This window comes from Channa argus, chromosome 5, assembly GCF_033026475.1.
Source record: "Channa argus isolate prfri chromosome 5, Channa argus male v1.0, whole genome shotgun sequence".
In the NCBI taxonomy this organism is placed as follows: Eukaryota; Metazoa; Chordata; class Actinopteri; order Anabantiformes; family Channidae; genus Channa; species Channa argus.
Genome location: NC_090201.1, coordinates 12728420 through 12749284, shown reverse-complemented (window position 1 = coordinate 12749284; position 20865 = coordinate 12728420). Strand labels below are relative to the sequence as shown.

Sequence of the window (20865 nt, the reverse complement as noted above, 5' to 3'; positions counted from 1 at the left end):
CCTGTAAGGTTCATCATGTCTATAAAACATTTTGGCACAGTTTTTTACGTTGCCTTATAATTATTGTGTTGCTTATGTCACTTTTGCCCATAAAAATCCCTTATTGTATGCTATATATTTTTATCTGAAAACATATCTACTCGCTTATTAAACACAGTCTGATAAGAACAGGAAACATAAATAAATACACACACAGCACTGAATCAAACACCAGAGCTTGGGCAGCAGCCTTGATGTATTGATAATGAATGCTCTACGAATCATTGCATGAGTAAAAAAATACAAGAGAGAGGAGAGAAATGTTTACATCACAGACATGTACACTCATTAGAGTCTATGGATCAACACAAAAATACATACAATACTGCAGGAGGAGGTTGGTTTTTTATGACATTTTTCAAACAAGAATGTGGGCTCTATTCTGCTATTTCATGTTGACTTTCATTCACTTGTAAATACAATCATTGACATTCAAAGGCCCAGTTTTATAGCTCAGAACATTTTTATCCATTAAACCATACTTTCAATTTGTATTAGTCACAGCAGGAATAATATTGTTTTAATTAAAAAATAAAACATCCTGACATTCTACTAAAACAGCTTCATGTGAAAAAAACACATTAGTATTTGAAATAATTTACTCAAATTCTGTTTTTGTATACATTCATTTAAAAATCAAAACATTTGTTACATTGCACATCTCTTAATAAACTCATCTTGATAATGACCTGTCATAATGCACGTATCCTGTACAGTGTTTAATGTCACACACAGTGATGATCTTTCTTAATCAGGTGGTTTTCAAAGATAAATCAAACCAAGATGCTGCACAATAAATCTGAACAGCTGAGTAACCCTTTAAGTTTTATACAGAGAGCCAACTGTACAAATCTTACAACTGCAATCTGGAAAACGAAGCACTTTTAAATTTTTTGAATATTTTAGCATTTTATTAATGCATCTCTATACAGTTATTTTGTATATGATTAAAACAGCCTCTCCTTTCAGCCACTATTTAAAAATCTACTCAAACAACACTTTTATGCACTAAATGACCGGCTGTGTGTAACATAACTCATTTTATGCACTCTAAATTTGTGACATTCGTGGTCAATAGTTAAGAAGTATGAATTTGTTTACTATTGGAATTCCAAGCAACATACACTTGAAAATAGAAACATCCATCTATCGAATAGCAAACTTATTGCACTTCGTTACTACTGGGCTCTAGATGCTCAGTGAAGCGGTTTGAAGATTTCCATTCTTCAATAATAACTGCATGAGGAAATATAAACCATACCAGCAGGTATTCAGTGCAATACATTCCTATTAAATCTGAATGTTGAGGCATCAGGATGTCATGTCATGTGTAGGCAGAAAATGTTTTGTTTTGGTTATATCTTTCTAGCAGACTTAACACATCTGTGTTATTACCAGTGGGTAATTTCAACTCAACCAAACACTCACGCATCCTCTAAAACCTCAAATGGATTCAGAAGTGCAACATCCATGTTTTCAAGCCATGTTTTCACAATTCCCGCTGGCCTGTGTGAATGTAGAGGACATTATGGGGGCAAAGCAACAAGCTCACACACACACACACAAAATACACCACACAACATTTCCAATTATGACACTGTTCTTCTAGTGGTGCTGTAGCTCAAGCTGGTGCCACTGCTCTTGTGCGAGACCTTGTGTGTCGTGGCAACTGTCAGACTCTGTGTCATGGCAACGGGGAAGCTGGATGTTCCAGCTGCTGCAAAACTAGCTGTTGTGGCGATGGAGGGGGACGGTTCATTCGGACATCCATACTGCAACAAGATGTCGACACACTCCTGGCTACCAGCACTGTGAGCCAGAGCCAGCGCCGTCTGCCCCTGACTGTCCCGATACCGAACATCACAGCCATACTGAAATGAATTTGAAAAGAAAGAGAGATTAAAAATGTAATTATTTTATAACAAGCCCTATATTTTATATTTTTGGGAAGATTTATCACGTCTAACAAACATGACTCAGCTGTCTTAAATGAAGTTCAAGGTTTGACCCTGTGAGCTTGAACTCTTTTTTTGTATAGAGAAAAATATAGACTCAGCTTGAGTACTCTGCTGAGTCATCTGTTTTAGCACTTTGTTTTCTTGCTGAAGGTCTGACTTAGAGGATATTAAACGACAACATTATTATTTTCGCTGTTTTTCCTTAACCTAATCTGATGATTTTCTATGGATGAAGAAATTTCACACCTTGTTGAATTAGCATTTTCACAATACCAAGATCACTTTTCTTGTTTTAGTCTTTAGTGACATGATTTGGACCAGCTGTAGGAAAGACTTTTGTTTTTATTTTTACAGCACAACTGACAAAACAGTGAGATAAACAGTGAGGGAAACCCACCCAAACTAGAAGCTGTGTCATCACCACATCAGCCTGGTGACAGGCAGCGTGCAGGGGAGAGCCGGGAAGCCGCAGCGCTAAGAGTGACCTGGAGGAGGGTGCCAGGCTGAGAGGGGCATTAATGTCCTCCTTAGTGCAGTGGGCCAAAAGGAGCAGCAGCTTGGGAAGGTTGTGCTCCATCACTGCCAGCAGAAGACGGCCGGATAGTGTGATGTCTGGGCCCTCGCTGGGTGTGGGAGGAGACAATGGTGCCACAAACAGTTTCTGCTCATATTTGGCTCTGATCCAGGGCTCTCGCTCCTCTCTGCACGAGCAAAAAAGCAATGAGAAAAACAAGATGAATAATCAGTGTAATGCATCTACAGTCTCTTATCTGTCATCTGTTTAAGAATGACAACAATTTTTTCTTATTATTACACATAACTCAAGTTATGGACTCTTTGCATGTGTGGATTGCATTGGTAGTTACCAACATCCGGTGAACATTTCATGTCAATATAATTACCTAGGAAAATGGTGACGCGTTCAATACTTATTTTAACCACTGTATTGTAAAAACATTTAAGTAAAGCAGTTAAAGTTACATCTCATATACATATTGTCTTTTTTGACTGCATGTCTTTACCTTGTAGCATCAGGTGCAGGTTTACGGTGGCCCAGTGTGCGTGCCTCCCATATACTGTTGACCATGTGGTTGCCAATGGCACTGAGAACCAGCGTGAGCTCCCGTGGTAAATCATCCAGGTCCAATGAGCGAACACGTGACAGGTGGGTCCCTAAGTTTCGATGGATCCCAGAACATTCAATGCATATGAGGGCTCCCAGATTCAGACTGGCCCAGGTTGGATCTTTGGAGAGGGAGGGTACACACAACAGATTAGGCTGCCACTACATCTGAAACTACACTGAGTGTGTATGGTTAATAGATTTTCTACCATTTGCATTACACTGTGTCAATATCGACATGGTATGGAAAAAAAGTTTCTGATGTTGAAATCCTGTTTCGAGAAGTCTTGAAGCAGAGCTAATAAAATGTTGACTGTGTTGACAAGAATATTACACATTTGATTGTGTTGTTGTTTTTTGGTTAGTGACATAAAAAATATCATAGGGTACTATGATATTAACAATAGTTGCAAAAGTACATCATTATTATACTTTGCATGGTATGTTGGACAACATCTTAAAACATATACCTAATTTACTCATTTTATATTTGCAGATATTTTCCTTTACAAAGCTAAAAGGAGCTTTTTGAGTCCAAAAGTGACTCTCCAGGGGTCACAAACATTTTTCTCAGTAATGTGTTTGTTTAAAGTCGATTTCACCATCTTTCAACTCACTTTCCGTGGCTTTCGTTTATGGTGTAAATGTACAACAATAATGCTTTTAAACTTCCCTCTGACTTCCCCATATTAAAACACTTCTCTGCTTCCAACTGAACAGCTACTCCGGATGACATCACCTGGAGGAGTTTATCATCATTAGCAGTTCAAATAAAGTCATCTGCGGGAGCTCTGAAAAAGGAGGCTCACCATGATTAAAAAACTGCATACTAAAAGCACTGAAGGTTCCTCCAAGTGAAGTCATTTGAAGGTATTTATCAGCTAGACGTAGAGAGATATTTTATAGCAGGAAATTCAATGGGAAGTTTGATGGTATTTATGTACATCTACCACCCAAACTAGAACCACAAGAAGCAATTTCAAAATCAGGGAAGGCGCACTTTAATTTTAAAAGGTTTAATATTCCCCACAGGTGTGTCTGGTTAATTCTTGGTTCACAGACTTTGAAATGAAAAAGAAATCAACTGAAGTTTAAGGAACAAGGACAGTTTGGAATGATGACACATTTACATGGGTAAAATTAGGCAAGGTACTACAAACAGAAACATGCTTAAAGAAAAGTGTATGACTAACTTGGAGCATCACAGTCAACACAGAAGTTGTTGCCCCTAGCGTTGCGGATCGCCTGCAGAACCACTGCTTCACTCTGGCTGTTCTTGCGAACCTGTGAAAACACACACACACAGAAAATGTATGGTTAAATGAAAGTAACCCCAACATAATGATTATAATTTTCAAATCTCCCAAAGAAAAAGCTGTTGTAAATGACTATTATCATTATAATGACCATTTAAAGCTGGAGAATTAGGGCTTTTGGCCTCCTTAGACAAACTGCTTTCAAGACTCCCATATTGGGGTTTAGGTATTTATTCATCATCCATTATAAATGTGGAAATGATCACTTATTACAAATTACTGAAGTAATCCATATTTGCATTGGGACTGTTAGCTTATCAGGTGCTGGAGATAAGGAAGGTTCTAGTACAGCAAATTAGCTGCCATAAACCATTTTACAGTAGCAGGAGTAACAGTTTTCCAATGGGCTGTGAGGAGACTCCAGGTCCACTTTCTCTTTATCCAGAAGTCCCAGAGTGCAAATATACGGCACACAATATAATTACAAAATACTGCAGTGTTAATGTACCTCCAAGGACACTTAATGTCAGTTTTGAATCTGTATTTACATTTATGGAGATATTGAAACTGCTTCACCTTGGATTTTCCATAAATTGTTGCACTTTGTTGCGTAACTGCTGCAGCCTGTAATATAATAAATGTGCTTCAATCATTGCAATCTGTTGCCTATATTTTCCTGACAAAAATAGTAATTGTTACCTTCCATTACAGGAAAATTTGAAAATGATTGCTGTAAATCAATAGTCAGTTTAAGGAGTTCATAAGACAAAATTATAATGAAATAAAATAAATTATATTGTGTTTATGTCTCACCCTGCAGACATTTTCCAATAATTTCACAATATAACCTATAACGTTTTCTGCAATTTGTGCACGAGCCTTTGGCGAATAAAGCCTTTAGAATTATACTGCTGAATTAGGAGAAGGTGGTCAGAGCAGATGGAAACACAGGCACAATTTCATGCCAATATAGGTAACAATATTGTGCTACATCCCCTGATCTGCATAAACACAACCTCAGATTACCATTCCCACCTTGATGCAAACAGGAACACCTGAGACCAAAGCACATCTGCAACTGTCATAATATTTTGTACTTTGTCATTTATCCCACCTGTTTGAGGATATGCTTGGAAAAAGCAGTAGTGGTATTTTATTACTTTAAATATGGTAAATAAAAACAGTCTTTTTATGTCAGCACTGTAATAGATTGGCAACCAGGATGATTGCCTCGTGTTAACATTGAGTAAATGTGTATTTGCATAAGTTTAAAGGCTAGAGTTCTTATTATTACAACAACAACAGTAAAAACATGTTGAATTAGGGGTTACAAAACAATTGTTTTCATTGTAAAATACAGTGAAAGCATCAAGTGCAATATATTCCTCTACCTTGTATTTGCTGCTCTCACACAGCTGCAGGCTGGCGAGGATCTGGCTTTCGATGGCTTGGACCCAAGAGTCCCTCTCCTCTACACTCTGGGCTTCAAAGTGCCACGTCTGGCCAGTGCTCGACACAATGAGGAAGTCAAAGTTATCCTCATCTGACACAAAAAATGTAAACATAGAACAATGGGGTTTCATGAGAGGTTATTTTGCCCATGCATAAAGCTAAGACAGTTATATACATGTACAGAAATTTGGCCAAAACCCTAACTTAGATGCTAAAATTGTATACTGTATAAAAGGTATGAAAACCTATATGATAAATGTGCAACAAATTAAGAATAAGCGTAGAATAGTAGTAACAGGAACAGGTGCCAACAGACAGATTAGCCCTTGCAGAGGGTCAGTCAAAGCTTGATAGATGCTGTGTAGGACATTAACATTACCTGTCTTGCTTACGTTTCTTAGGCTACCAAAGCTTTTAAGTTTCCACATTTTGCGCTTGGCTACATGAGAAGATAGAAAACGAGAAAAATCAAAGAGATTAAATAATAAATTAATCAATATATTCAACTCAATATAAATCTTTTACCAAATTATCATCATATAAAAATAATTACTAATAGGATTTGCACAGTGCTAAATATAAAGACAGTTGTTTGAAATTACCATCCGCTTGCCCAATTGCTGCATCTCCTTTCTGATTCATGCTCTTCTTTCTCCGATGCTTCTTCCTGTCGGTCACCGGGGAGGCAGAACCTACATCTTTGGTGGAAGAGGAGCTGGAGACTCCCTCAACTGCAGAGTCTAGCAAAATGTAACCAAATTATGTGAATTTTGAACAAATAGTGTTTAAGCTAAAAAAAAATGCATAAAATTCATTTACTCACCAACACTTTGAGCATGGTTAGATAATGTGGAAGGACACCGCTGTACCCCTCTGTTACTCCTCAAGAACAATGCGCCACCCAACCCTTCCATTTCCTCCACTTGGAGGAGGCTACTGGCACTTACAGGGACTGAAGAGATGATCGTGAGCATATAATCAGTAACAGACACTTTAGCACCACTTACATGTATTTTAGTTTTTAAAATAAATCACTTCAACAAATAATTCAAAACAAAGAATCATATACAGTGTTTTACTAACTCTTGAAAAACTTGAAAAATCCCCTTTGATACTTACAAAGTCTTCCCTCCTGCATATTGTTTTTCTGGTAAAGAGGCTTGAGCACCCAACCACAAAAAGTCTTAAATTCGAGCAAACATTTACTGTTCTACGTCCAGCTTTTCTCCAACATCATTTTATCAAAACTGCAGAAATAAACTGCTTTACGAAACAGCATTAACCCCTGATGTTTATTGCTCGGTTTTCCACTCATAGTTGGAACATAGTAGATTTTTGTAGTATTTTCTGTAAATGCATTTATTTATTATATGTCTGTAAAGGAAAGGTTTAGCCAAGTGTATTATTTGTGAGGCAGTCCCCACATGTTCTTGTGACATGTAGCATGCAGAAAATGTATTTATTCTTTCACCTGGGCTGACACCCTCAGGTCCAGACAAATCTTTGGCCCGCCCGTTGAGTCCTGCTGGAGGTCCACAGGCAGGTACAGCTCGGGGCGGCCGTTTTCCCGGCACTTTCACGGTCACTCGCAGCAGGTCCATCTCTTTCCCAGGGGTATTCAGCATGTAGTCCTGCCAAGCCAAACATCAACCATTACCATCTACCACCAGCCATCAGAGGTGCTTTTAGCAGCATAATGCTTCAAAGGATTTTGTCAACTCTCTGACTCACATTGACACTGGAGTGGTAGGACAGTATGCCGTCGTTGGATAGCGTGACATACTTCTTTTTCCACTCTTTGTTGAGTGAGTTCCCGCTGCGCTTCAGCAAGATGCCCTGATGGAGGTGACAAAACTGAAGAGTGAGAAATTATTGCTAATGTCTTATGTGTTCGTGTCACACGCTTCGGCAGCACAATGACTGCTGGCTGCCAGAAACACCCACCATCTATTCATCAGGCCAATATGAAAGATCACAACACTACATCATTCCACATGATGAAACTGCTTTCGCACATTTGATATCAAGAGACTGTCTGTGCAAAGTCCTCTGCAGAGGGTCACAAAAAGGATTATATTTGTTTCTGCAGATCTGTGTCCAACTGCACCTGCTTGATAGGAATGGAGCGTCCACTGCCCAGGTCTCCCTTATAGTCTACACTTCTCCTGTTTGAGTCACTGCCCCTCCGACCCTAGATAAAAAACAGTAACTGCATAAGACGCAAGAAAAAGGCAATAAGTTAAAAATGCTATTTATAAATGATAAAGCATAGAAGCTTTTTCCTGTAAAATGGAGGTGGTACTGCTGACTGTAAAAAGTGGCTTTCAAATGTACATAATATTTATTGGATTAAATGAGATTTAAAAAAAAAACACCTGAAGAAAAAAAATGAGGATCATCTTGCAAAATGACTTGTTAATAGTAAAGCCTATAAAATAAATCTATGTCATAGCAAGCATAGACCTTGGGCCCCAATACAGCAAGGATTTGGACAATTTGTACCGCAAATCGAGATGTGCGTCTTCTGGTGGCACTGCGGACTGACCCAGGTGTGGCACTGTCCTGTTTCTCCCCTCTTGTTGTCCTGCCAATCTCTTTATGACTGATCACAGGAGTGGAAGGAAGTGATGAGGAGTAATCACTGCTTTGACCACCATTACTGGCCTTAACAGAAGGAAGAGTGAAAGCAACAGGAGGGAGTAAGGGCCGATTGACTGATAATTGAGTAAGAGGGAAAATTTGTTTGATCAGTGTGCAGCCCTTTAAAACAGCTTGACAACAAACCTCACACAGTGTCTTTAACAGTTTTACCTGTCCTGGAAAGACTCCTGACACTGGGGTGGAGCCTCCAGAATGACTGGGCGAGTTAGGGAGAGATTTACAGGTAGCTAACAGAGCAGCTTGTTTCTTGGCTGCCATGATCTTCTGGGCAGCTGTAGAACAAGTAAAGAAAGACAACAAAGGAAAGGAACATAAGTATATTCTACAGCAGCATTCTCTATATTTTTTGGTTTTGACAGGGACACATACCATCAGTAAAGACTCTGTTAACATTGAGGCCGTATGTTGCACAGGTTTCATAGTAAGTGCATCGCCGCACATCTGAGCACAGCTGTCGAGCCCTGGCATCGTCTATCACTCTGGAGTTGGTACTGCTGATCTTATCTAGAATAAGCACACATGTAACCACAACAGAGTTCAAAATTACAAACCAACTTGTATGTACGCGAGTGTCTTACCCTGAGTGCCGACTACTATGAAAGGTATCTCAGTGACAGGCCGGTGGATTGCAAGCTGGTTGTAGATTTTGTAAACTTCCTGGAAGCTGGCCTCATTTTCCAAACTGAACACCAAGATAACTGCATCCACCCAACCTGCAAACTAAAGAAAAGGGAGAAGAAAATAGCGTAAAATGTATGAAAGCAAACTGTGAGCAAAGATTTAATTTTTAATTTTCACATTCAGGTCATTTCTGAACTCACCTGAGCACCTGGCAGTTCTGTTTCTTCCCTGATTATCAACAGGTGGCTCTGTCCATCAACAAGGACGTCTTTGATGTACTGACGCCCTGCAAATAGAGAGAAGATGTTACAGACTTTTTCTAAGAGGATATTTTCACTTATTATAGCAAGAAAAGCACATTGCAAATAACAATAACAACAACAACAGAGGCCTAAAACATCTAAATGGAATATAGTTATATTCATGTATTCATTCAAGGTCTGATGTGTTCAGATGTGATGCTGACAATGTCATAGACAGATAGGAAGGTAGATGAGGACATGCAAAACCAACCCTCAGAGTTCTCCAGTGGCAGGTAGCTCCCTGTCAGGTGTCTGTGAACCAAAGCGGACTTCCCACTGCACAGACCTCCCAAAACTCCCTGGAGAGAACATACAAACATAGAGTAAAAGAAATAATTAACTGAGAGTTAAATCCCTAACAGTGGTTTGTAAAAGCATGTTGTCCTTACCAGGTGAAGCTCTTGTATAGGTTGACTCAAGGCCCATTCCTGACTGCTGGTACATGTTGCTAAAAAAAACAGAATTAAATGTATAAATAAAAGGTTAAAATCATTCTATGGTGTAATTGCAATTTTAACAGTGGTTTAGGCTACTAACTAACCACTAAAGTACTTACAAAAATTATAAGACTTCTTTATAGTCATACAAGGATCTATGATTATACAAACCAGAAACAGAGGTGGTTACCTCTTGTTATGTGTGGGAAAAAACAAATCCTCAATCCAACTTAAACTAACTCTGCTTTCAGTTCTTGTGCTAACACTACTTCAATACTCAATGAACAAATAAAGAATTGATATTCCTCTTGGCCTATTTACAAAAATGTTTGACTATTCTTTTAAAACATTTTTAATTATCTTTCAGCCAGTTTTAATCTGGCCGCCCGTGCACTCTTTGAGGATAGTCGGCTTGAGCAAGACTGTAGCTTTCAGTGAAGTCATTCAAGTGTGCAAAAGTCTACAAAAGTTAGCTAACATGCCAGATATATTTATTTCACCCTGGCACTGTTACATGTGAAAAAACGAGTTTAGCCAGCTGTAGTGAGATCATTCATCTTGTTTCCAGCAGTTTCCCTCATTTCATGAATTTTATAGGAGTCAGTGTCAACTGAAACATGACAGATTGTTCCATTTGGTGCCTGGTAGTGTCAAGATGATGAAGCCTGAATTCTAAAAGATTTTTGAACCATGCTGATCAAAGGGCGTAGAAGAAAAATCATTATTACCATTTTTTTAAAGTTTTATCAAAAATATCTTAAAGAACGCCTTCACCGATAATAGCTTGACTAGTACACGTAAATGAATGCCATTAAATTTCCCTCTGACTTCTCTATATTAAAATATCTCTCGCTGAAAAAAGCCTCTAGATGACATCACTAGAAGAAACCTTAGTTCAGATTATGTCATCTTGTTGCTCACACCATGGAGTTTATAATCACGGTCAAACAGCTCTTTCCACAGCTCTTTCAGATGACATCATCTGAAAACTGCACTTGGAAATATAATAAATGGTAAGTCAGACCAAACAACTTGTTAGGAGTAATATTTTTAGTTGACTTTTTAGTTGATCTCAATGCATTATATTCACCAAAGAAAAAAACTATGTAATTATGAGACCTTATGATGATCTTGTAATTAGTAGTTTTGTGATAGTTTTCATTACTTCCAAAACTCTATAGTAAAAAAGAACTGCTGATAGATAATTCGATGGCTTTTCAAAATGTCAACAAATCGCTTTAGACTATAAAGCAAGATTCAATTAGCAGCCAAAAGTGTGACTCTTGGCATTCATGACAACACATTCTGTTTCCTGTAGAAGTTGGTCATACTGGGGACACTGGCTGACTCTGGAGTGCAGGTTTAACTGGAGAAACATGAAAGGTTAGGTGAATGCGCAGAGTTTTCGGGAGCCATGGGAATAACCTCTTTGGAAATGGTTAATGATCTGAGGAATCAGGGAGCCAGTTTCTTGCATTTAACTTTGAGGGGTAGGTCACTGGTAGATAAACACTCCTTTTGACCAGGTCGGTAGCAGTGGGCTGTGGCGCGACGTTTGTTGGGAATAGTGGTGGTTGGTAGCCAAAGACTACTTGGAAGGGGATCATTCCTGTGGCAGCAGAAGCTAAAATGTTGTGCATGTACTCCACCCAGACCAAATGTCTGGCCCACGTAGCTGGGTTCCAGGTGCACAAGATGTGGAGTTCGGTTTCAAGATGTTAGATGATCCTCTCCGTCGACGTGCTGACCGATATGCCCAGGAGCTGAAAGAATTTGGACCAAAACCTGGCTGTGAACTGGGGCTAACAGGTGGAGACGTTCTCATGGGGGAGGCCGCGTAACCTGAAGACCTGGTGGATCATGAGTTCAGCAGTTTCTTTGGCTGAGGGGAGTTTAGGAAGCGGAACAAAATGTGCCATTTTGGAAAACTGATCAACTATGGTGAGTATGGTGGTGTTCCCTTCAGAGGAAGGTAGGCCAGTCATGAAGACAATTGAGATTTGGGACCAACTACTTTTAGGCACAGGAAGGGATCGGAGTTGATTACCTTGGACCTGGTTTTTAGGGGCGTATAATTTATTCCACGGGGCAGGCTGAAGGTGCTGGGCACTTCTCCAGAGTGTGGACTTGCTTGAGGATAAAGCCTTTCCAATCTTGGGACCCAAGGCAAATTGCCAAGCCAAACGAGGGTTCAGTGTTTTTGCTGAATGGAGGTACTCTAGATTTTTATGATCTGTCTAAACCACAAACTGTTGCTCTGCCCCCTCTAAACAGTGTGGCCATTCTTCCATGATCTCCGATGCTGTAGTTCCTCTCAGCTGGGGACAGGTGCCAGGAGGTGCCGGCTATAGTTTTTGATGAACGGTAGAAATTGGCAAACCCCAGGAAATTTTTCTAGCTGCTTTCTAGTCTCGGTAACTGGCCACGAGCATACCGCTTCCACCTTGGCCGGGTCCATCTGAATGTGGCCCGCAGAGATGATGAAACCTAGGAAAGAGACCGACGGTGCATGAAATTCACACTTGTTTGCTTCAACAAGTAACTGGTTCTGCAGGAGCTGCTGGAGAACCTGATGAACATGATGGATATGCTAGGTTACAAGATGGGAGAAAATAGGAACGTCATCAAGATAAATGAAGACAAATGTATTCAGTCCAAAATAACAGTCAATGAAACTAGCATCAGCGCCTTAGTCGATAAACACAGAGACAAGAGTGTGATTGGGAACAACACTGATCTGAGTAGGAGTGAGAGGACGGGAGGCTGGTGGTGACAGAGATTGGCTCAGCAGTGACCCCCGACCCGCGCTGAGCCCCCCTTTCTACTGGACATGAGATGGAACAGTGACCTGAGCTGCCGCAATATAAACATGAAGCATCCCTGAAGCATCTCCCTCCCCCTCTTGTTGTCTCTCTCAGACAGATGGGAGTGGTCCAGCTGCATGGGTTCAGATGTCTTAGCTGGCTGATGTAATCTATCACCAATTCCCTTGTGTCAGCATGAGGAGAACATGAGTAGCCTCGGTAAGAAGTGACCGCACTTATGCGACCTTAGCCCATTCAAATGGAAAAGCAGGTGTAGTTCGAAAGTTACTTCACACTGAGTGAGGAAGGCTCTGCTGAAGCCCGCTTCCCCACCATATCTCTCTGGCGGGGACAGCTTGGGTTCCCAGTCCAACATGATTACAGACTTTGTCCTGCTGCTGTAGGTGGGGCAGGAGCTGATGTCAGAACTGTTTTCCACACCTGCTGAGATAAGTTATACAACCTGACTTCCAGGGAGTCTAAATGGGCTTCCTGGCTTATAATAGCCCCCTTAAGCGCCACTCCTGCACACTGGGGCTGGTCAGGTCCATGTTGGCCAGATTGTACTGTGATGGTGTGCTTACACACACCAAACTAAATAGAATGACCCAGTTAAATTACTGCAGATTCAGATAGGTTTTAAAGAGTTTACTGAAAAAAAAAGTGCGAGGAGTGTAGGTGATCATCAGGTGGGGGAGACGCTCAGCCGGGATCTGGGATGACAGGAGAGATCAGTACGAAACAGGTCGGTGCAATGCAGATGATCAATACAAGATGGCAGTTGACTTACTCAAAATGTACTGCAGTAGGCTCCAGGTGAAGGGAGGTGGATGGAAAAGGCAGTAGTTGGCGTCCGCCACATGGTCTGGAAGAGAGGCAAGGGGGAGAAGGGTCGAGTTGTCCAATAATCCGAGATCCAGTTCACAATCCAATAGCCAAAAACAGAGTCTGAATCCAGGGAACCAGAGACCGAGAAACAAAGAGTAGAGGTATCCAAGGGAGCAGACAAAAGCAGAGCCGAGAAACAGAGCCAGGGTAGATAACCAGAGAGGCAGAGAACTAGTAGTACAATGCGGGGCAGAGGCAAACAAGACAGGTCCAAGGTCCAAAGTTTCAAACTCCAAGGTCCAAGGTCCAAAACGCAATGCAATGCAATGCAACGCAATGCAATGCAACGCAACGCAACGCAATGCAATGCAACGCAACGCAATGCAATGCAACGCAACGCAATGCAACGCAACGCAATGCAATGCAATGCAATGCAATGCAACGCAACGCAATGCAATGCAACGCAACGCAACGCAACGCAATGCAATGCAACGCAACGCAATGCAATGCAACGCAACGCAATGCAACGCAACGCAATGCAATGCAATGCAATGCAATGCAACGCAACGCAATGCAATGCAACGCAACGCAACGCAATGCAATGCAACGCAACGCAATGCAATGCACAAAGTCAGATATGAAAACACAATGAGGAGCATGGTGGAGAGTCAACAAAAAGTGATCAGACAATCTGGCAATAGGAGAGAGAATCTGGGCTGCTTAAATACAGAGATGGAGACAGAGGTGAAAGCAATTAAACTGATAATGACAGTAAAGTTGGGGCACTGTAGAACGGTAGAACAGGAAGTGATCATTTCAGAACAAAAGTCCAAAGGTGGAAGTGAAACTGGAGACTGTGACATTTTCACACATAGCAAGATTAAATGTGCCGAATTGGCTATTAACAATTAATTTTTGCTTTGTACAACTGGATGTACAGATAACTCACTGATTTCCTCGTATCACTGAAGGAAACTTGAAAACGTGATGATTCTTAGGCAAGTTCTGAAGTGTAGTCTTCAAATTCCTGCCTTAGAAGAAACATGCAGCATTATACTATATGCTGCAAATTTAATCTCACTTTATAGCCTAATTGTTGACATCTTGAAAAGCAAAGTCCACCGAATTATCTATCGACAGTTCTGTTTTTCTATAGAGTTTTGTTTTGGAAGTACTGTAAACTATCACAGAACTATCCTAAAAACCTGCTTAACCAAAGGCAGGTTTTGAAAGGTTCTCATATTTATGAGATCCCTAAGTCCCGTATCTCGAGAAACATAATTCGTAAATACGAGATCCGGATCTCCCAATTATGAATGCAAATGCGCCACCATAGATCTCAGTTGTTTGCACAGCTTGACTGTGTATCCAGTAGAATGGAAATTAATCTTTAACAAGTGATATAAGATACAGTAACTGATATCAAGTGACTCATCTCATTAAATTGAGGTAATCGTCAGCATGTCTAGAAGTGAGCAAACTCATCCCTCTGCCAGTTGCTTATTCTTTGAATTTTGAACTTTACGAAATGTAAGAACTTACATGAGGATGTGGAACAACTTCATAATCAACTCCTTTACACAAAGAAAAGCATAACGTATCTACTGTAATTGAACTGAAATATAAAAATATTCGTAAACAATGCCCATTGTTTCATTGCAATTTTTTCTTACATTACTTACCTAATCTACCAATAAGTTAATGTTTAATAACTCAAACAGAGTTGTATTTGCATTGGATTTTTGGCTTTGTATCATGGTGATAATAATATCTGCTTGGCAGAGACAAGTGTTAAACCTAAAGACTCACATTGTGTTCAAAGTGTCAGAATGATAAATATCTGTGATTATAATCAAACCCATCTAGTTCATTGCTCTTTGTTGTCTTAATGACCCTCCAGCAGTGCTGACTTATTGCATAGCAGTTACAGTAGTTCAGTAAGCTTTATCACATTTAGTACTGAAACGGTTTAATCATATGAAAACCCATGATAAAGAAGGAGTAGGCAGTACAGTTAGTTACATTTCTTCTTAGTGTGGCAATTAGCATGAGTTGCTTGCTTCCACTTGACATTGTGGTTTGAATGCTTTAGGTTTGCATTTACCGATGTTCAATGCTACACACACACACACACACACACACACACACACACACACACCCACGCCTACCAGTGTAGACACAAATATAACATCCTCAGTTTGTAAAAATATTTACAGATTTAATATAGAAAACACATCACCAGAGAAAATGACACAGTAACTGTATGTACACATACACACACACACACACACACACACACACACACACACACACACACACTCACTCACTCATAGATCAGTGCTGTGGTGTCACTCTGCTCTCTGGGGACACAGAATCTAACTTTAAACCCCCACGATGCTCCTTTATCCCCATCTTTGGGCAATCCCCACGCCCACACTTGCCTCCATCAACAGCGTCACACCACAGACCAAATAGCATCGCTCATGGTTTGCTGTTGCCATGGCAACTCAATTTTCCAGAAGCCTCCAGCCCCGGTCTCTATACAATAAATGGTCTCTCGTGGATACAGCGACATGTGTCAGAGGCAAAGACACATAATGCCCAGTTGTATTCATGAAATCATAATATGCAACAGGCTGTCTCACATTTCACATTATTTTCTGAATTAAATTTGATCAATAATTTTTATCTGTCATCAGAATACTGACATAAAATGCTTAAAGTACAGGTTTGATATGACAGGCTGTTGACTATGCTGCTCATGTGCTAACACAATGGAGTGTCGATGAATGAATAGGCTCCATTCGTGGGCTGATTAACTCTATGCACAGAACAGGAAGTAGCAGGTTCCCGCTCCCCTCACTCCAGCAATGAACACAGCTCTGTGTATCCCCAACCTTAATTATTCATGTCCCACTTACTCCTGACAAATTATTCAGAGCTTACTCCAAACCTACACTCTCTGTCAAAGATGATTTTCTTTAAAATATATTCATTAAGATAGTTGACATTGTATCATTCCTTTTATTTTATGTAGAGAAGCCTGAATATTTCATTAAGTGTTTTTGTAATTTTTGACAAGACTGAACTAATTTCTATTTGTTCTGAGTGTCATGGTTTGAGAAATTCCCCAGAACAGGCGTCCAAATCACGGAGTACATTAGAGAAAGACCAGAGAGAGATCATAGCATTTTCACTTTCTTTTTTATTACAATGCCTACAGCTTTGCCTGAGATGAGATCCACACATGCAAGCTTTGTTTTTAGAGATTATGATTTATATTGACATTCTACAGCAAATCAAATGATCATAATGTTTGTTTTTTCCATAACTAATCAATGTAACAATTATTGCCTTTGGTCATTAGTTGTTTGTTGGTTAAAATGTCAGAAAATAGTTTTTTAAAATGTAAATGAATTCCAGTGACATCTCCAAATAGCTTGTTTTGTCCTGTCTCACATTTAAGAAACTAGAACCACAGAATGCCTGGTAGTTTTGCTTGAAACATATTGTAAATAACTCCCCGTGCTTGTGTGGGTTACCTCCGGGTACCTTAGTTTCCTCCAATAGTCCAAAAACATGCAAGTTAGGTTAATTGGTGTCTTAAATTACCCATAGGTGTGAATGGGTGTCTGTCTGTGTATGTCTCTCTGTGTGGCACTAAGACAGACCTGTGACCTGTCCAGGGTGTACCCTGCCTCTTCCCAGGGGACAGCCAGGGTAGGCTCCAGCCCCCCTGCTACCCAAATAGGATAAGCAGTGACAGATATTTTAAACAAACAAAGCATCAAAATGTTTTTCTTTATAATTTCATAGATTGTTCGTCTACTACTTTCCTGTCAAGTGAAAATTCAAATAAATAATTGCTTAAGCCGTAGACCGAATCTGAATTATAGTTGTGCAATGACAAAGTAAATTTTAAATATTAAGATTAAAATAAATAAGACAATGAAGGGTTATATTTATGTGGATCATTGAAACCACAATTGTGACAAAATCAAAAAGTCATGATTGGATTAAACATTCTAGTTTATGCTAGAACACACAAGTAGTTATGGACACAATGAGAATTCAGGACAGTAATTAAACTGCAAAATTAAAAACTAGAGTTTAAATATGTTTTATGGCCCTCCCTGTTATAAATTCATTACCTAGCATGTCAAAACATTTAAGAGCGAGCATTTGTAAAAATAGAAAATACACATAATACATGTATTCTGACTTGATTATGGAAAATGACAACTATGTATAATTTTTAGCGACTGACTAAAATAAATTAAATGTTTTCTAAGAATTCAATGAATTCTAAGAGCTAAATAGTTCAGGTCCACATGACTCCAGAGAAGGCGAATAGAAATAAATATTTCATAGTAATAAATATTGTTTAATCACATTGAACAAAATGGTTTTCCTAGCAGCTTAATACCAAACCACTTGGGCAATGATGGGTGAAATGAAACAGCAGATGGTGACAGTGTTCTCTGTAACTGTCACTCACGGATAATATTAAAAATAACAGCATTTTATATGAATGTTGTTCTGCTGGTTCGTGTTACCAACTCATTCTGGGTTTTTTATTTTAAGTGTATTGCCAGCATTGACAGCTCAAAATAATTTGTTTCACTAGAAGACGACTAATGTATGAAACTACGTAAACAGAAATGATGTATGTTTAATTTTACATGCTTTACATTAAAAGCTTGATATTATGTTTGCAAGAGGTGAACTTACCTTCCTCCTCACTTGAGCCTCTTTCCAGCGCTGGATAGAGGGGAGGTGCAGTGTTGACACTGGGTGGTACAGCTGTAGTCTTGGTGAAAATCCCACTAATGAACTTGAGCATCTTGCGGTCCCGAGGAGGAGCTCGCTGGATTGTTCCTCCCTGGGGCTCCTTCCCCTTCTTCAGGTCTTCAGAGAGGGAATGTAGGTCGCTGTTGTCCAAGGTACGACTTGTAACTTTTTTTTGTGGCCTGGAAATGTTGGTGGCAGGTGGTGCAGGCGAGGAAACAGACACCGTCTTAAATCTCTCCCCCTGGGGGCTTTCTCGTGCCATTATGCCTGAAAATCCTCCACTGCTGGGAACTCCAGGACGAATGAGCGTGCCCCTGCCATCACTGTCAGCCCAGGATGCCCTGTAGGGCCCCAGTGCTGTAGCTGCCATTAAGGGGGACTGATCCCCCATACGGTTATCTCTTCGATCCAAAGTCTTAGCAGAGTGATACAGACTTGTATTGGCCTCTCTAAGTTCCCTCCAGCATGCAGAGTTGCCTCCTCCATGTGGTCTCATCATGACTTCAGGACGTGGGCTAACCTGTGGCGGAATGGAAAAGGGGAGGCTGCAACGTGAGCGACTGTTCAGGTCTGATCCATTTTCTCCCTTTAGGAAAAGCATGGGGGGCTCTCTGTAGAGCTCTGTCTTGGGGCGCAGGTTATCAGAGCGAGGTCCCTCTCTGCGCACAGTCCCCTCAGAGGTAGTTCCTCCATACACTTTGACCATTTGCCTAACAGGTGGATGGACAAAAGAAGTGTCTTGGCTTTTACTGACTGATGCAATGTCTTTTTGGTGTCTGTGAGTTTCCCTCCCCTCAGGCTTCCCCTGATTCTCCGTGGGGCTGCCATATTGGACCTGCACCTGTTCAACTTCCACCTGTGTGTTTTCTTTTTCCACCACTTTCTCACACACGGGTGCTTCTTGCTTTTCAGGGGCATTGCTCGTTTCCTCCCTCTCCTCGGCTTTCTTAGGGCTCTCTTCCCCCTCTGGAAGAGCCTCCTTCTGATTCCCTGCTACATCCTCTGGCACAGCCTCAACCTTCACCAGAGTGAGGGAAATGAGGTAGGTGGTGCGTCTCTGTGGGTTGCCTGCTTTGCTCATGGAGACAGCAGACCTCAGCACAGTGGCACCTGCTTTCTGACCTACCCAGATCTGGACACTTCAGTCATGGCAACCAGGACAAGACTGAAGCAGAAGCGAAAAAAGCCTTAAGTAGCTGAATTTGTCTGGTATAAGGCTTGTAGACTTGACAGAAATACTACTTTCTTTTTAAAACCTTAATAAAGACAAGAACAGTCAAGGGGAAGAGTGATAACTGAGGAATGTTTCAAATAGCAAATTTTCTAGAATATATGTTAAAGGCTGACCCTGTGGAGAAACAAGTCTAGACTGTATTTCTAATGCCTCCATTAATCCTCTTCAAAGCACACCGCTACTACTGGTCTCTACCCCGATTCATTCATAATCCTTTCCTCTCTCAGCTTTGCTTTCCTTCTTAAACTCATTTATTCTGAACATATCTGATGTGTAAAATCTGAGAATGAGATAAGAAGGCATTTCTTTCTACAGTGAGGATACCTTAGCCAAAGATTTAGGGCTGGAATTATGCAACAGTCAATACATTCAGTTGATCCATTTTTTTAACTAGGACTAAAAATGAACACTGGCTGAATAATGCCACCTTACTACAGTGTGTGTCTTGGCTTCTGCTTATATCATACCTTAATTTTTCCTGCAGATTATCCATTGCACAGCTCTGTGTGCACTTGATTTCATGAAGAATTTAGCAGATTACCATTCAAAAGCCACATCAAACAAGATTGATGGAAAAAAGAGCTTCAGCTGATCAATCCAAGAGAAACGGCGTGAAGAAAAAAAAACAAAAAACATCAAAATGAAAATCATTCACTTGTCACGACTCTTCTGGCAGCTGAAGCCTTCATTCGACAATGTCATGCATAGAATTATGTATGCACGGTGTGAGGGTCACTGGGAGATGCTGCAAAACATCTGTTGTTATGTCTCCAGAAAATTTTACAAAAGACATAAAGTAGCTGGATTTACGCAATTCAAGCAATGCTTCCGTGTGCCTGTATCCCTCCTCTGGAGAGCAGCTCCTCTCGGTCACCGCATCCTCTCCTCCGAGTGCCTCATCCAATTAGCAAGTCAATAAAATGTGTCTGTGAGGCAGAGGAAGCCCACCAGCTCACCACGGCCCCTCCTCCTTTTTCTTCCCTCCTCTCTCCCCTCGCTGCCACAGAGCCTTGCAGCCTCCTGCTAGCCTGCCGTTAGCCCTCCCTACAACCAGCTCCACACTGGGATCCAGCTCAATGGGCTGGGAGTGAGAGGCTTGCACTGAGGTGGTGGTGGTCTTTGCCCACATCCATCAGATGTTTATCTGTGCCGACACAACAAAAGAGACAGGAGGGAGAACGAAAAAAAAAAAAAAACTCAGCTGTGCTCCTGCCAATGCATCTGCTCTGTCTTCAGCTCTTTCTCTCCCCTCTCCTTTTCCAAAGCAATTTATGGGCAGCTCCTGATTTCTCTCCCTGCCTCACTCCCTGTCTCCTCAGAGGAAAAAAGAAGTGTGGATACACAACACAGAAAAATCTG

The 20865-nt window shown here is 40.7% G+C and overlaps 1 protein-coding gene across 6 annotated transcripts; it reads right to left on the bottom strand.

Annotated features, from left to right (window-relative positions):
* Nucleotides 1-216: 216 nt before the first annotated feature.
* Nucleotides 217-20750, bottom strand: LOC137127694 (arf-GAP with GTPase, ANK repeat and PH domain-containing protein 2-like). Of its 6 annotated transcripts, none has more exons than XM_067505009.1 (20): nt 19974-20749; nt 18213-19437; nt 9802-9860; nt 9624-9711; nt 9311-9396; nt 9068-9209; nt 8859-8993; nt 8640-8761; nt 8331-8492; nt 7936-8019; nt 7560-7664; nt 7300-7459; nt 6652-6780; nt 6431-6568; nt 6208-6267; nt 5768-5919; nt 4314-4404; nt 3020-3242; nt 2395-2698; nt 217-1910 (listed from the first exon to the last, which is right to left on the bottom strand). In XM_067505009.1, the coding sequence occupies exons 2-20, from the start codon at nt 19351-19353 to the stop codon at nt 1629-1631; spliced, it is 3663 nt and encodes a 1220-aa protein (XP_067361110.1). In that variant the 5' UTR covers nt 19354-19437; nt 19974-20749; the 3' UTR covers nt 217-1628. The 6 variants fall into 6 exon arrangements, with proteins under 6 accessions (XP_067361110.1, XP_067361114.1, XP_067361115.1 ...); XM_067505013.1 differs by lacking the exons at nt 18213-19437; nt 19974-20749 and adding exons at nt 11275-13366; nt 13444-13586; XM_067505014.1 differs by lacking the exons at nt 18213-19437; nt 19974-20749 and adding exons at nt 11275-12336; nt 13444-13570.
* Nucleotides 20751-20865: the final 115 nt, after the last annotated feature.